The sequence below is a fragment of the Saimiri boliviensis genome, chromosome 1 (assembly GCF_048565385.1).
Source record: "Saimiri boliviensis isolate mSaiBol1 chromosome 1, mSaiBol1.pri, whole genome shotgun sequence".
NCBI classification, from domain to species: domain Eukaryota; kingdom Metazoa; phylum Chordata; class Mammalia; order Primates; family Cebidae; genus Saimiri; species Saimiri boliviensis.
Genome location: NC_133449.1, coordinates 49,579,321 through 49,596,753, shown reverse-complemented (window position 1 = coordinate 49,596,753; position 17,433 = coordinate 49,579,321). Strand labels below are relative to the sequence as shown.

General features: G+C 51.9%; 1 protein-coding gene and 1 pseudogene across 1 annotated transcript; both read right to left on the bottom strand.

Annotated features, from left to right (window-relative positions):
- Positions 1-894, bottom strand: LOC120368062 (uncharacterized; annotated as a pseudogene).
- Positions 895-2,461: 1,567 nt separating this feature from the next.
- Positions 2,462-17,069, bottom strand: NT5DC4 (5'-nucleotidase domain containing 4). The gene is given in 19 exon segments (XM_074395712.1): positions 2,462-2,515; positions 8,460-8,497; positions 8,500-8,546; positions 11,355-11,405; positions 11,798-11,849; positions 12,497-12,670; positions 12,779-12,845; positions 13,094-13,201; positions 13,853-13,885; positions 14,167-14,255; positions 14,414-14,524; positions 15,012-15,106; positions 15,457-15,514; positions 15,626-15,732; positions 15,918-15,939; positions 15,942-16,012; positions 16,091-16,208; positions 16,303-16,378; positions 16,998-17,069. Coding segments are annotated over 19 exon segments (1,443 nt in total).
- Positions 17,070-17,433: the final 364 nt, after the last annotated feature.

The following is a 17,433-nucleotide window of genomic DNA, read 5'->3' as shown; positions in this document are numbered from 1 at the left end:
TTTTTTTTTTTTTTTTTTTTTTTTTTTTTTTGAGAGAATTCTTTTTATTAAGAGTGAACAGATGAGCTAAGGGAAGTGGGTCTCGGCCTTCTGCTGGTGCAGCATCTCCACGCAGGGCCTCGGCCCCATCCTGGCCCTGCCTGAGGACTGCACCATGGGCGCTCCTTGGGCACAGAGGAGACAGCAGGAAGGGGCAACAGGAGCAGGAGCAGGTGCAGGGCACCCGCACCCCAGGCCTCACCCACCTCTGAGCTGCCAACAGCCAAGACCCTGGCAAGGCCGGGAAAGGAAGGGGCGAGCAGGGAGGAGGGGGTCTCTGTGAAAGCAAGCCCCACCCCCAAAGCAGAGCAGAGACCCAAGTCTGCAAATCACGCCCTCCTGGGGGAGGCGCCCCCACCTCCACCAAGAGTTCCTCCTTTGAGGCCACCAGCACCCTGGAGGGCCGGGGCTGCACGGAGACCAGAGAAAGGAAAACCCCACAGAAGAAACTCAAAGCATCAGTCCCACGTGTGTCTGTGGAACAAGCAAACGGGCCCAAAGGCTCTTCTCTACAAACGGCACGCATCCATCCGACAGGGGCCGCAGGACATGGCCGGGCCATCTGCGTCTGTGCAGCCCACACCAGTGCAGCCAGGGTCTTCTCAGACTCGCTGCACGCGTGCCCAGCACGTGTGCACGCACAGGTGCACGGAGAGGACACACGCCACCGTCTCTTTGCACACGTGCGCCCCTGTCCGGCCCGTGGGGCTCATCTCTCCTTCACGTGGTTCTGTGCTCCTGGGCCCCCGCTGCCGGCCCCGTCCCCGCTGCCCCCAACTGTGGACCCCGCCGGCCCCACTGCACAGCACCTCGGTGAGGTCGTCCATGACCTAAGTTTGTTGACCAGGTCCTCATGATTGATCTTGCACTGTAATCCATTGCTTGTGCATTTATTTTCTGGCTTCTCAAATGGTCCATGTTTGCCACCTAAATCTCTCCCCTGACCCCAGGCCTAGGAGTCAGTTGTCTCTTTATGGTGGTTTTACATCTCCTCAAAACCATTGTCTTGACATTACAGCTTAGTTCTCAAATGAGCAGTTTCATTTTATTTATTGTTAGTTCCTTGCAGGATGTCTCACAGTATTCTCCTATGTACTAACAGTAACTGTGTGGGTGGAACTATTGGTGTCTAATGATGTATGTTTCAAAATGGCAAATTGGAGGGTTTGAACAGCCTCATCAGACTGTAGAATCTTCCAGACACAAAAAGATATGGATGGAAATGATTGTGGATGGTACAGCAGCTGCAAAGTAACTGCACCCTAATTCTGGGGCTCTTTATAGATACTCAGTAACCCTCTTGTTTAGTAAATAGCTGCTCCTAGACATACGGAGCAGGAAGGAGGGAGAGTAGGAAGGAAAGAAGTGGGCCCTTAATCACCTGGGAAGAAGGTTCATAGGGAATTTTAGTGGAAATATGAGCCTCTGCAGAAGTAAGTCCAGTGTTGTTCAAGGATGGCTTTTTAGAGGAGGTGAGTATAAAGCAAGTTTCAGAGAAAAAGAAAAGGGGATTATATACAGCATTTCTGTGCAGAATGACCAGAAGACAGAGCCGAGGCTTGATGGTTTATATTTGTTAGTGCTCACTATGCCAGGAGCTCAGCTGAGTCTTTTACAAACTATAAAAACAGTTCCTGAGGCAGGGCATGTTGCTCGTGACTGTAATCCCAGACTGGGAAGTCAAGGTGGGCGGATCATTTGATGTCAGGAGACTCAGACCAACCTGGCCAACATGGTGAAATGCCATCTCTACTAAAAATACAAAAATTAGCTAGGCGTGCTGGTACACGCCTGTAATCCCAGCTACTTAGGAGGCTGAGGCAGGAGAATCACTTGAACCTGGGAGGCAAAGGTTGCAGTGAGCCAACATCATGCCACTGCACTCCAGCCTGGGCAACAGAGCAAGACTCTGTCTCAAAAAAACAGTTCTTGCCTGCCTGGCATGTACTCCCTCTTCTAATAAAAGCATCCGAGGCTGGGTGTGATGGCTCACCCCTGTAATCCCAGCACTTTGGGAAGCCAAGGTGAGCAGATCACTTGAGGCCAGGAGTTCAAGACAAGTCTGGCCAACGTAATGAAACCCTGTCTCTACTAAAAATACAAAAATTAGCCAGGCGTGATAGAGTGTGCCTGTAGTCCCAGCTACTTGGGAGGCTGAGGCGGGAGAATCACTTGAACCTGGGAGGTGGAGGCTGCAGTGAGGCAACATCACACCACTGCATTCCAGCCTGGGTGACAGAACGAGATTCTGTCTCAAAAAAGCACCCACTTTCCCTACTATGACCACCTCTTTACTACTGACACTGTACGTGGTTTAAGAAGAATGGACTCAACCCCGGTATGAGCATATGACCCAGGCCTGGCAAATTCAAACTTGTTATCTCCCTGGCTAGTGGCACTGATTAGAGGATGGGATAGTGTCTCACAACCAGTGAGGTATTTCCCAGACTTTCATTAGAGATTTCCTGGTGAGTTCCTGAAAAGATAAAGATAGAAATCTGGAGATTGGGGACAGCCATCTTATAACCTCATAGACAAAACCTGCCAGAGAATAGTACTAACACGAATAAACTTGAGAGTTAGAGAGAACAAGGCTATGTCCGATGACAGACATTAATGCTATGCCTAGAGCTGGACTAGCCCTGAACTTTTTAGCTATATGAGCCAATAAATTATCTTTTTTCTCAAACCAGTTTCATTAGGTTTCCATCAGTTGCTAAAGAAAAAATCCTGACTAATGTACACACACACGCACACATACACACACACACACACACACACACACACACACACACACGGGGGAGAGAGAGAGAGAAAGACCTTATAATAGCATAGAAAACCCTTATTTAGTGCTTCCTCTGACCAAGTTCCGTGTCCAGTGTCCGTTATCTCCCTATGCCCTTACAGTTGCATGACTGTCATTTATTAACTACTCTGTTTCCAGAACCATGTCATACAATAGCTTTATGACATGGCTCTGGAAACAGAGTAGTTAATAAGTGACAGTCATGCAATTTCAAAGTCAGAGCTGTCTGGCTCCAGGTCCAGAACTTTTAGCTCCTATCTCTATTTAAAGTAAGAAAATGAGGACTAGGATAATGGGAAGGAAACAGCACATCTGAGCAAGAGAAATTATTCAGCTGTTCCCAGTTTACCAAGCAGGAATCACTGTGACAGCCAAAGTACAGTCATTCGTTGTACAAATAAATGATCACATTTTTACCACGAGTGCACTACCCCACAGATACTGCTTCTCTTCTCTTCATTTCCTCACTGCTCAAGATGATGCCAGAATGAGGAAGTCAATTCAGCTGCTGTCATTATTCTCAAATGGAAATGCATCTCTCACATCAGCTGTCCAAGTGACAGCACAGTACTTATCTACTGCCAGACCCAAGCTATGCCACTAACCATCCCTTGGGACCAGCCTCATCCATGTGGCCAAAGAAGGCTCCCAACCAACTTCACTCTCCAGCCAGTTGGAAGGGGAGAGAGAGGAAGGGGAAGGCACGTCCCTCCTAAGGTCGCAGATTGGAATTTGGAGCCATTACTTCTGTCCAGAATGTAGGGGCCAGAACTTGGTCACATGTCCCCACCCATTTAAAGAAAGTAGAGAAATGTCTATCAGATGGCCACATGCCCGGCTAAAAATTCTTCCAGAAATGGGAGATGACTGTCAGTGTCTGCACACAGTCTTGGAAATAATGGTGTGCTTCTAAGGTATAGATAAAACAAGAGTGTAGAGGTGATATCAGGTTTAAAAAAAAAAAAAAAAAAAAAAAAAAAAACAAAAAACTATCCAAATAGAAGTGTCTGTCCTACCTCTTACCCAGATACGTTCCTGAGATTTAGGAGCTGCATTCTAATCCAAAGCCTTACAGTCTTTCTACACTTTCTCTTGTCTCATATCCTTTGCCCCACCCCTTTCCCTGCAGTTCTACAAGAGTAATAACAAACTGGGTGGCATACATCATTCAATAAAATACGCAGTACACCGTAGGTGCCAGAGACACAACAGTCAGCTAAAAGGACATTACCTTTTGGAGCTGAGAGTCCAGTGGGGACACATGTTAATCTAAGAACCACAGAAGACTGCAAGGCCTGAGAAACAGAGGCCTGTGAGCGAGGGACTAAGGAGACACTGGTCTAGACAGGGAGGTGAGCTGAGGGGAGAGCAGATATAACCAGGAGAAGAGGCGGGGAATGGGCCGGGCAATAGGAAAAGCATAAGAAAGGCCCTTTGGCCACCTCTCCCACCCCTCCTTCTCTCCTCTCCCTCCCTGGGATTCCCTAAGGCATATTCTGCCAGATTATTTATACCTGTCCTTTTCTGTATCCTCTCTAGCCTGGGTAGGAATTCTAAGAGTTGATTTTTGTAGTATTAGCTAATACACTGTATTTCAAGCCCTTTCCAGAAAAGAAGGGGTCTAGGGTCTGAGCAGTTTTTCTGATAAATACTATCTTCTAGCCCTTGAGTATGAATCAAGTAAAGACACAGGCCAGTGAGACCTGCTGTTTGCCTGGAGAACCTTTCCCTACAGGCTCTGGGCCTGAAAGTCAATCCAGGGAAAGGAAGAAAAGGTCTTAGCAGTGTCAAACCTGGACGCTTCTGAAATGCAAAGGAGATGTTTAAAAAAAAAAAAAAGCCCAGGCTTGGTGGCTCACTCCTGTAATGCCAACATGTTGAGATGCTGAGGCAGGTGGATCACTTGAGGTCAGGAGTTTGAGACCAGCCTGGTCAACATGGTGAAACCCTGTCTCTACTAAAAATACGAAAATCAGCCAGGTGTGCTGGAGTGTGCATGTAATCCCAGCTACTCAGAGGTCAAGGTAAGAGAATCACTTGAACACAGGAGGTGGAGCCAAGATCGTGCCACTGCACTCCAGTCTGGGTGACAGAGTGAGACTCCATCTCAAACAAACAAAAAGTGAACTCTCAGATCCCATGGCCCATTGTCCCTTATTTATCCTCGGATATCCCAAGTGTTGCCACTGTTTACCCACAGAAAATGAAGCTAATGAAGTGTGTCCTCAGACCTGTTTCTTCAAGGGTTTGCTTCATTGTTTCAAACATGCAGGTTCAACCTGTGTCTCCACAGAATGTCAGATGATGCCACTAACAGGCAAAAAGTGAACTGTAGGAATAAATTAAATTCAGTGGCATCAGAACAATGATGGTTCAGTGCTTTAATACCACAGAGAAGCTTCTAACACACTCGAGAGTCAAGTTTTTAAATCATGAGTGTGACTTTTTGTGTGTTTTAATGCATGTATACAAGCTCAAAGACATTTGGGCTATCTCATTTAACATCTTTCATATTGAATAAAAGAGCAGTTAGTGGGGCAATCTATAGCCAATCAGGTTTTATTGTTCTTACTAGTAACAGAATCAGAAGTGCACAGAAATAATATTTTTAAAAGATAAGTTTAGAAATAAAATTGGATATGATACATGATGTGTTCAAGAGAAGCAGGTAAAACAATTTCACTTGTACACACATTTACAAACATCTCAAAGACCATGGGGGATGCCTTCTAGGTTAAGAGCAATAGTCCCCCCTCCCTAAAAGAAGTGTTTGTGAGCTCCAAATCTCCTACATTTAGGAGATTTCAATACAGTTGCTTTTTCCTTCTTCTATACTTCTGTTATCTGAAAAATATCTCAAGTAGAAGATGACCCGTGATGCCAGGCCATGTCCGGGACTCCGTCAGGAGAGCTCTCCTGGTCCTTGCTTCTCTCTTTGCCCTCAGCCTTATAAGAAACAAAGAAAGAGACTATGGATATTTTCTTCCCAAGCTTGCACAGTGACTCCCAACCACAGGTAGTTAATGTGTCGAAATGCCCTAGGCTGGATCCTGATGGGGTGAGGAGGTAGAGGGATCAAACCACAGCCTTCCCCAGCAAACCACTGTTACCTACAGGAGTGTGTCCAGCCCTCTGCTGGGCTAGGATAGAAAAAGAGATGCAAACCACTGATTAACAACTGTGAATGCACTTGAATTTTGAGCTTCTCCTAGGCAAGAATGAAGTAACTTACACTTTATTTCTACACTGCCCCGGGACACAGGCGGCACTCAATAAACAGTGGTTGAAAGAACACTGTGCCTGGTACCACCCAGCTAAACGGGACCTATGGAATGCACATCTTTTTTTTTTTTCTTTCCTTTTTTAATTACACTTGGGCTCTGGGGTACATGTGCACATCCTGCATCCTGCAGGATTGTTGCTTAGGTACATACATGCCATGGTGGTTTGCTGTCTCCATCCCCTAACCCACATTGCCTACATCAGGCATTTCTCCCTGTGTTATCCCTCCCCATCCTCCCTGTCCTCCCGTCTCCCCTCCACTCCCCTCCCCCACAACCTAGCCCAGGGAGTGTAGTTCTCTTCCCTGTGCCCAAGTGTTCTCATTGTTCATCACCCACCTATGAGTGAAAACATTTGGTTTTCTGTTCTTATGTCAGTTTGCTGAGAATGATGGTTTCTAGATTCATCCATGTCTCTACGAAGGACATGAACTCATCATTTTTTATGGCTGCATAGTATTCCATGGTGTATATGTGCCACATTTTCTTTGTCCAGTCTATCATTGATGGGCATTTAGGTTGGTTCCAGGACTTTGTTATGGTAAACAGCGCCACAGCAAACATACATGTGCATGTGTCTTTATAAAAGAATGATTTATAATCCTTTGGGTATATACCCAGTAATGGGATTGCTGGGTCAAATGGAGTTTCTATTTCTAGGTCCTTGAGGAATCGCCACACTGTCTTCCACAATGGTTGAGCTAATTTACACTCCCACCAACAGTGTAAACGTGTTCCTTTTTCTCCACGTCCTCTCCAGGATCTGTTGTCTCCAGATTTTTTAATGATCGCCATTCTAACTGGTGTGAGATGGTATCTCAATGTGGTTTTGATTTGCATTTCTCGAATAATCAGTGACAATTAGCATTTTCTCATATGTTTGTTGGCCTCATATATATATATGTCTTCTTTTGAAAAGTATCTGTTCATATACTTCACCCACTTTTGAATGGGTTTGTTTGTTTCTTGTAAATCTGTTTTAGTTCTTTGTAGATTCTGGATATTAACCCTTTGTCAGATGGCTAGGTTGCAAAAATTGTTTCCCATTCTGTTGGTTGCCGGTTCACCCTAATGATTGTTTCTTTTGCTGTGCAGAAGCTCTGAAGTTTACTTAGATCCCGTTTATCTATTTTGGCTTTTGTTGCCAATGCTTTTGGTGTTTCAGTCATGAAGTCCTTGCCTGTGCCTATGTCCTGAATGGTGTTGCCTAGGTTTTCTTCTAGGGTTTTTATGGTGTTTCAGGAATTCACATCTTTTAAACTGAGCCCCCAGAAAGTCAAGGTAGGAACAGAAACCCTTATGTGAGGCTTGGGGGTGCAGAACCCAATGAGGAACCCAGGCATCCAATCATGTCTCAGCTCAGAGGTGAGTCAGGCCACACAAAGTGTCTAAAAGATCTGAAGCTAGAGCCACTAGTTACTGATGTTAACAAAGCTGCCTAGGGAGGAAGCGTCGGTGTGGAAGAGGGCATGTCCTGCAACCTCTCTGGAGGGAGTAAGTTATATGGATTGGCCAAAAGCAGTCTGCAGTGGTACAGGGCCCAAGAATCAATGAACCACTGCTGAGCAGAACCTATCACCCTTTTGGATCCAATGCTGCTTTTTTTTTTTTTGAGACGGAGTCACCCTGTTGCCAGGCCGGAGTGCAGTGGTGCAATCTCAGCTCACTGCAACCTCCGCCTCCTGGGTTCAAGTGATTCTCCTGCCTCAGCCTCCCGAGTAGCTGGGACTACAGACACCCACCGCCATGCCCGGCTAATTTTTGTATTTTTAGTAGAGACGGGGTTTCACCATGTTGGCTAGGCTGGTCTCAAACTCCTGACCTCAGATGATCCACCCGCCTCAACCTCCCAAAGTGCTGGGATTACAGGTGTGAGCCACCACACCTGGGCCCCATGCCCCATTTTAAAAACAAATATTTAACTTCCACTTTTCCATCCTGAATTGAAATTCATCAATACAATTATCATCTCTATCATTTAAAATAACTAGATAATACCCTAACTATAACAAAGGAGAAATTCAAAAAAGCGATTTACAATAAAATAATTCATGTATTTTTGAGGTTGCGGTGAGCCGAGATCGCGCCATTGCACTCCAGCCTGGGTAACGAGAGTGAAACTCTGTCTCAAAAAAAAATAATAATAATAATAATAATTCATGTATTTTTACATGAATAATCAGGAATTACTATGCTTGCAGACAAAAAAAAAAAGCCTCCCCCCACCCCACCAATTGCCTCATGTGCCCTGGGGTTGATACTACCCCATTGGGAACCACTGCTCTAGCCCATGGAAGCCCAAGCCACAGAGACCCTCGGCCACAGCCACTCACCCTCTGGCTGCAAGAGAGGAGGCAGGAGGCAGGGTCCAGTTGGCCCATTCTTGCTGCACAACCGACTCATGCGGCATCTGTAGGTTTAAATGTGGACATAAGCAAAGTACTCTGTTCTGGGTCTGGCCTTCCAGGATTCCTCAGCTATGCACAGCCTCCCCTGCCCACAGCTGCCAGCTTCCTGCCCAACAATCAGAGGAGGGTGCCTCAGAGGGTCAGCAGGGGCAGGAAGGTTCTGGCAGCTGGACTTCACTTCCTCAAAAATCCCAGGCCAAGGCCAGGCACAATGGCTCACACGTGTAATCCCAGTACTTTGGGAGGCCAAGGCAGGTGGATTGCTTGAGCCCATGAGTTCAAGACCAACCCGGGCAACATGATGAAACCCTGTCCCTACAAAAACACAAAAGTTAGCCGGGCATGGTTGTGCCTCAGCCTCCCAAGCACAGCTGTAATCCCAGCTACTTGGGAGGCTAAAGCACAAGAATTGCTTGAACCTAGGAGGTGGAGGTGGCAGTGAGCCGAGATTAAGCCACTGCACTCCAGCCTGGGCAACAGAACAAGACTTGGTCTAAAAAACAAAACAAAAAAATCCCAGGCCTGCAAGGTTCGTAAGGTCAAATTTCTTTAAATGTTTCACCTTGTCACTTTTGGGCAGAGGGGACGGTGTGTTCTTCACTGTCTGGTCTCTACTTTAACAATAATATCTACCAGCACAGATGGCTATGCCTGATCCCCCAGCTTCACCAGGAGTTCTGGTCCAGCCCATCTACGAGCCCAAAGATGAGATGAGGCTGCCCAGTGAAAGCCAGTTCCCACAAGCGTGCGGCAGCACAGTGCAGGGGACAGTGTGACCCCCTAGAGCCTGACACGCTCAAATCCCAGCTCTGTGGTCCGCTAGCTGTATGACAGCAAGTCACTTAGATTCTCTGTGCTTTCTCGCCAATGGTAAAATAAGGAGGATAAAACCTACCTCGCTGAGTTATATTGAGCATTAAGCATAATCGATGAAAAGCACCCAGCCCAGTGCAGGAAACACTGCAGACATTCAATAAATGGTTTTTCCCCTCTCAAACATCTGGAAGGCAGCCAAGGGCAGCAGGGAAAGCAGGCAGCAGAGAGCCTCAAAGACCTAGCTTCAAGTCCAGATCCCAAACTGCAGGCTCTACATCTTATAAAATGGAAATGACGATGCCATCTTGGAAGGGCTGACATGTGCAGGTTCCAGGGAAGCCCTGTGCTGGCCAATCCCGTGACTCCTAACCCTTGCCCAGTGCCATCATGGCCGCCTCTACCTCCCTGCTCTTAAGCCAAAAGCATCCTCTGGTCTCCCAGAAGAAAACCAGCCAGAGCAGATTACTGTATCATCTGCCACCTCCTCGGAAGCCACTGTATGTTTACTGAAGGTGGGAGGACTGTGTCTTCCTCCTTGGAAGGAGGAAGACATTCCATTTCTACCAAGGAAATGAGATAGTGTGGTCTCAATCTAATGCAGGAGTTAAGGTTGAGCATGAGGAAGAACACGCCCGCAGAGGCATCTTATCTATATAAACCTAACTCTTCCCATGCATTTGTTAAGACCCGGGCAGTTAACTGCAAGGCTGTGACCCCATTGAGTCGGAAGGTGGGAGATTGGGTCTGGTGACCTTGCGAGCTCCTAGCAAGACTAGAAACCAGTGGGTCCTTCTAGGATAGATGTTCAGGGACAGCCGTGGAGATTCCACAGGGACCCAACAACTCTGGGGTGGCCCGAAACAGTGAGCTGAGCGGGTGGTACAGGAAGTTGAAGCAGGTGGCAGTGTAGAGGTTGGCGTAGCGCATCAGCGGGCTGGAGAAGAGCGTCTGGTGGAAAACGCAGTGGAACAGGCTGCCTGTGGTGCTGTAGCACAGGTCCCTCTCCCGGGTGTCCTTCTGACCAGAGAAGCAACACGCTGAATTGAAATCCCAGCCCACATGGGCCTGCCCTCGCCTTCTCCCTCTCTGGGCAACCCTGGCCTCCCTGAGCCTCTCACTGGGGGACACTGAGGCCTGTGCCCCTCTGTAGGGAAGGAGCAGCATGTTGTAGAACTACAGGCTGCACATTTGGCTTTTGGAGGTGGGGCAGCTCCCTACTTTGCCACGGGCCCCGCTCCAGCTTTCCCTCGAAGTTACCTGCCTGGCCCTGGAGGTAGACCACCCAGGACTAAACCACAGTCTCATTTACCTTATGAGTCCAACAGAGGACTTGGCAAAGGCCGCACCCCAGCCCCACTTGCACCTTCCTATCAGGTCCCACCCCACCACCAGGCCCTGCTTTTAGAGCCTAGAGAACAGTCCCAACATTTACTCCCAAGGTGACCACTCTCTGAGGTTCAGTTTCCTCATCAGTAATATAAAGGCGACAGTCCGTGCTCCATCCACCTTATAAGCCTGTGGGGAAGATCAGACAGCTGTGCTTTGTAAAAGGCTCTGCAAAGACCCTTTGTGACGGGCCCCGGCTGGACTGGGATGACTGAGTGGCCTGACTCCCTCCACCTGGTCAGCCGTGGGCACCTCCAGCTTTTTGGTGGCCGGTCAGTAATGCCACAAGGGAATGTTGTCCTTTCTTCTCTTTTCCCAGGACGCTGGGCTCACTGGTCCTCGATCGTATTTCCTATTAGAACTGGCTAGTCGATCAGTAAGGGCCCAGCCAGCATGCAGGCACTTCTTAGGCAGGATGATTGACAAGGACTGCAGGACTGGAGGCAAGGCTGCCCTTTGGAACATTGGCCAGCAGAGGGCGCTGGCTGACAAGGCAGGTGGAGCCCAGGCGATGATGGGGAGAATCAGGTAACTGGGCCTTTGGCACAGGGAACGCAGGCTCCTCCCCCACTGGGCCTGGTCCCCTGATCCCTGGACACTCAGCTGTCACCTGGATTTCTCCCGGTGAAGTTGATGACTTGCAGCTCACAACTGCTCCCATCTATGTGCCTGGTACAAAAACAGTCTGGTAACCAAGGGGAGGCACAGAGCTTGGGTGCCAGGACAGTCTCCTTAGACCCCCCCCACACAGGGATCGGGTGGAAGACGCCGTGCGAGCATCCAGTGTGGGTGCCGGGCTGGGTGTGTGCACGCGTGCGAGGGAAGGTCCCTGAGTGCTGGACGGGTTCAGAGGAAGGGCCTAGAGGTCACAGAGTGTGAGCAGTCTCAAGGGGATGAGAGGGGTCCCCACATCCAGTTTGCTAGGGAAGCCCAGCCTGAAACAGACCTTGATGTCCTGACAACCTTGGCTGGGACCTTGCTGCCAGGCAGGGATGTGAGCCACTGTCCCTCCATCCCTCTCCCCGCCCCCTATCTTACCCCCAGAAAGGCCAGGGTCTCACTGATATAGGTCCACCAGGCACATGTCCAGCCTGTTCAGCTCCTCCTACAGCTCTAAAAAGCCACTAGGGGTCAGTGGGGGTGAGTGATGGCCTGTGTCACCCACTGGCCCTGCCGGCCTGTGTCTGCCCTGCCCTTGCGCTCCCCCAGCTGTGTGCATAACACCCCTGGCCCCTTATAACAGGTAAGGCTCTGCCCAGACTGAAGCAGGGACAGCGTAGGCCCCGTAGGCCCCAAGGGATGGGTGAGGTAGTCAGGTGACTTTCCCAAGGTCACACAGCAATGACTCAAACCTAAAGCCTCAGCTCTCAGGACAAACCCCGAATTGTGTGGGCTCACATGACTCCCTGCTCTGGAGGATGACTTCGAGTCACTCCTGGATGGAGCCTGTGTACCTTCCACCCACTGAACGTCCTCAGGGCGGGTGGGGAGAGTTGGGTCAGGTGCAGGAGGAAAGTGCGGCCTGCAGAAACAGCACAGGACTCTGGCGTCAGGAGATGCAGATTTGACTCTCATCTTTGTCCCTGCTGGCTGTGTGACTTCAGACAAGCTGCTTACCCTCTCTGGGTGTCTGTTTCCTCCCTCAGAAGCAACAGAGTGGCCAGGATTCCTGGCCCCCACGGGGAAAGGGAGAAGGCAGTGCTGGGGACTCTGCATGGGCAGCCAGTGCCCTCTGACTGTTCCCAACCCCAGCAGATCACCCTTCTCCAGGGCCTAGATGTCCAGCTCCCAGGACAGCTCAAGAACCACCAGGCAAGTCCGCCAGCTCTGCCACTTCTTGGACTTGAGAATGTCCCCAAAACAGTGGTCCCCAATGTACAGGATGTCCTTCCCCCAAACCCCAAAGAGCGTGTCACACACCATGTTGGACGAGCCTGCCCCACCAAGCAAGGACAGGCTCCTTTGCCCTTCCTGCCTTGGGGCAGTGAGTTGGGGCAGATGAGGGGCCTGGGAAGGAGTGGGGGCATAGTGGGAGCTGATACCTCCAGAGTAGACAGCATAGTGCTGGTGGGGCCCTGTATAAGTGCCCACGCCTAGCTTCCCCAAGTCCTGGAGGGGCAGAGGGGTGCCCTGGAGCCAGGAGAACTGCATCTTTGGTCTCTAACTAGGGAGCGTCAGAGGAAGCTCGTAGCGGCAGGGATAACCAGGGGAGCGTGGGAGGAGGCAGCAGAGGGCCCTGAAGGAGGCCTGTGGCTCCCTGCCTCCAGGAACAAATAGGCCAGCAGAGCTGCCAACCACAAGGGCAGGTCAAGTCTAAGGGGCAGGCAGGCTCCCCTCCCCAATTATGGTCCATGGACCTCTGCATCTGCCATTACCATGTTGACCATCCCTTCTACAAAGAAGCAGGGCTGCTGCATGTCCCTCAGGTCGAAGTAGGACCTCCAGGGGCTGGCCGAGGCCTCAGCCTGCTGGGGGTGCACGCGGGTCGCACACACACAGCCTGGTAAATCTGACCTTGCTACATCCGGTCACCCGTCACAGCCTGCCCTCTCCCCACCAACCTCCCAGCCGGATGGGACCTCTCCAGCCCCTGGGAACCAGGTCTCGATGCCCAGCATCCCCCACCAAGCTGGGCACTAGAACGGGCTCAAAAGGAACTGATGGAGGTGGGTGTCAGCCATCATGTGTACCCTCAGGCCAGCCTCCAGGGCCCCTCACAGCACAGTCAGAGACCTGGGGACAGGTGGCACCAGCACAGCTACCAAGTTAGGGGCCTGCTGCCTGCCCCATGACACGTGATCACTGCCAGGCCCCAGCACCCCTCCCCTTGGCCTGCCATGCCCTCGTCTCCCCCCTTTCCACCACCCCTCCCCACACACCTGACTGCCTCCTGTCGTCCCCAAAGGCTCCTCCCAGGGCCTGGCTGAGGTCACCAGCCTCCTACCCACTGGGGAGCTTCCACTCATGAGAAATGACCACTCACACACTCGGGTCTTGCTCAAAGGGAGGCTGGACATGGGAGAGGCCCTCGGCATCGTGCTGTGGCCTGGCGCCCCCGGCCCCTGCACAGCCTCCCCCCAACCCCCAGGCTGTGCATGCAGCCCTCCAACACTCACCTCACTGGTGCTGCACAGGTAGGTCACGATGGCCTGGCAAGGACAGGGCAGGGGCAGGGCACCGAGCTTGGGCCACCGCCTACCTCTGCCCTTACTACCATCCCCCTGGCACTCTGGTGACCACAGGAGCAAGATGGTGAGGAAGTTGCTCTTTCCCCTGAGGCCTTGAAAGGCCAAGAAATGGAGCCCGGGAGACCAGTCCAGTGTTGGGGGTAGAAGGGTCGTGGCTCCTCCCGCCCCTCACTGTTGTTTGCAATGCATCCATGTCCCCAGAGGCCAGAAAGGAGGCCGAGGGCCCGTCCCTCGATACACGCACTCATGTCGATGTAGTTGTAGCTGCTGTTGGTGGCCAAAAACACTTTCCCAACCTCCTTCATCTTCCCCAGCAGCACGGGAGGTGTGCCTGGGGTGGAGGTAGAGGGACTTGCAGGGGTGGGACTCTCAGCGCTGCCCTGGGATCCCCTCCTCAGGTTTCAGCCTTCTGGGAGCCACCCCAGCCCAGGCAGGGAGGCACCAGGCCACACAGACCTGAGCCACCTGGAAGCAGAGCTCAGCTTAAACCTCCAAGAAAGCCAGGGAAGGGTTGCAGGGAAAGCCCTGGGGCTCTGGGTCTGTGGCCATTGACCTCCTTCTTCACATACGTCTCCAAGCCCTCCAGGGTCTTCTTGAGACGGCCCTGCAGGAGGGAGCAAAAGGCCGTGAGTGTGCACGCGTGTGTGTGCATGTGTGTGTGTGCGTGTGTGTGTCTGTGCCTCTGTGTGCGTGTGTGTCTCTGAGTCTGTGTGCATGTGTGTCTGTGTGTCTCTGTGTGCGTGTGTGTGTGTGTGTCTGTGTGTCTGTGTGCGTGTGTGTGTCTCTGTGTCTGTGTGCGTGTGTGTCTGTGTGTCTCTGTGTGCGTGTGTGTGTGTGTGTCTGTGTGTCTGTGTGCATGTGTGGTGTGTATCTCTGTGTGTGTCTCTCTGTGTGTCTGAGTGTGTGTCTCTGAGTGTCTGTGTGTGTGTGTGTGTGTGTGTGTGTGTGTGTGTGTGTGTACCCACCTACATGTCTATGTCAAGATGAGGAGAGTGGGCGGCTCTGGGAAGCCCAGACCAGACCACAGTCCTCAGTGGGAAGAGGATGGAAAGTCTATGCGGACTGGAGGCCGGAGGCTGCCCAGGAGAACCCAGACCAGACAGATTCATGGCATTGGCCACATCCTGGAACAGGATTCAGAAGGACATGAAAAGGGTCCCATGCTGATATCCAGTGTCACAGCTGGGGCAGGCCAAGAGGGGACAGGGAATACCAGTAAGGAAGCCTGAGGTGACCTCCTACCCTGAGTGCTATACCAGAGCAACCCCACCGGCCACACTGGGGCCTTCAGTGGACTTATGTCCTAGCCATCCTGGGAGAGGCATCACCTGGGGCTAAGGGTCACCCCTTGGGGGCAGCACCAGTGACAGGGTTGGGTACCACCCTGCAGTAGAGGTCTTCCCACTGAGCCTCCTGGAACCCCTCAAGCCCCTTGGGGAACCCTTCAGGGGCTCCCTACTTTGGGGTTTGGTCCCTGAGCAGTGGCAGTGTGTTGCTGGTCACTCCAGAGCTGGGCAGGGCACAAGACACACTTGGTGTAACAGGAGCAGCCAGAGAAGAAGTCCACCAGGCAGGCACAGAGCTAGGTTTCTTGGGCAGACAGGCTGGTCAGTTGTCAGCCCAGAGACCCAGGCAGCTCCCCACCAGGCCAGAGCTGGGAGTCTCAGGACCACCTCCCGGTGCCGCCAACCCTCCACCCACCAGGCAGGTTGAAGCGCGTGTTGAGGATGTGGAAGCGCTGCAGCTCATCCCTCTGAATGAACTTGCTGGGGTAGAAGCTCCAGCTCTCTGCCCTGAGGAGGGGTAGGCTGGGTGCAGCCAATGGCCCCTCCCCAGTGCCTCCTTGAGGCCTGTCCAGGTTCTGGCCATCCCTTCCAACCCCCACCCAGCCCTTCTGTGCTGAGCCTCCACCGTGGGCCTGCATCCTTCCTCCGTCCCCCCTTCTGTCCTCCCCTGCTGACCTGCCACCCTCCCGGCACACTTTGTCCCTTACTCTGAGACGAAGGTGAAGCCATGGCACCCAGCAGCACATTCCCGTGGCTGTCCACCTTCAGCAGGTTCCCACAGAGGGCATCAAACACCAGCTCCCTGCGGAGGCAGGGGTGGGGGGACTGTGGGGGGGGATACCAAGGCCAAGTGACCTCCCACCTGTCCTGAGTCACGCACCTAGTGGGGAAGGTGGGGTTGTAGGTATAGCACAGGATCTCGAGTGGGTACCCAGTGCACACCGGGCGCTCCAGCAGCAGCTCAAAGTCTAGGGCCTCATAGGCTGGGGGCTTGTAGGCTTCAGGGTCCTGAGCAGAGTCAGGCGGTTGGTGGCTGGCTGCCCAACCCCTGCTCCCTCCAGCTCCCAATACACTGCATTACAGCTCTCGTACCGGCCAGAGTATAGTCCATGTCGAAGCCAAAGCAATGAATCTTCCCCAGCGTCAGGCTGCAGTTGACAAAAATCCAGGGGAAAGGGAGGAGGATGTTGGCACCAGCCCGCCAGTGCCCCATAATCCAAGACCTGAGGACGGAGCGGGTGGAAACCCAGCAGAGGAGAGCAAAGCACCCCTGCAGCTGCAGAAAGGATGGGGAAGCAGGTCGGGCCAAGCCAGGGCCCTGCCTGGCCCCGCGTGTGTCTGAACGCAAGTGTGTGGGCAAGTGTGAGTGTGTGTGTAAGCGTGTGGGAGCACGTGGGCAAGTGTGTGTCTGAGTGTGTGTGGGCAATCAGCAGCTTGCTGTCCCACCATGCAGACATGTTATGGGCATCCGCCCCTATAAACAAGTATGTGCAGTTGTTGGTGTGAGGGTTGTCACCTTCTGAAATGGAGCCCAGTGTCCAAACTCAGAGATGATGTGTTTGTCACTGTGTCCGTAGTGACGGGGAGAGATCTTGGTGGAGGGAGGGAAGTGTGTGTGGTCAGTTTCCTGATGGTTGCTGCACCTGTGGAAGCGCATCCCTGATGAGTGCAAGTGTTCGTCTGCATTTTGGGTGTCTCCATAGCTGCGTATTTAAAGGAGTCCTTGTGTGCATATGGGGTGTTTATAGGCTGAGACTCCTGGCCTCCACCCCAGGTGCCCATCACCACTGGTACCAGTCCTGCTTTGGGCCTTGAAGGGAGACCAGACCCTTGGGCTCTCCCCACTCCACACTGGCCATTGTCATCCAGAGTGAGGAGGAGGCAGGAGTCCTTTCCTCAGCCTCCTGCACACTACCAGTGGGGCCCAAACACTCTCCTCTCTCTCAAAGCTTCAGGCACCACTGACCCAGCTGGCCCCACCCTGTTCCCATCTCCCCCAGCCCCTTTGAGGGAGGATTCAGTCAGAACAGGCTCTGGTATCTCATCCTTTTCTCTACAGCGAAAGCAGCAAGGATCTAGGAAGAGCAATTCCCGCCCACTATGTAGCCCTCCCCGTTCCTAGGGCTTCTGCATTCACAGACTACAGTGGCGTGGAGGGTAGCAGAGAACCCGGAATGAGGCAACAATGGGATACAAAGGCAGGAGGCTCCGTGCTATACGACT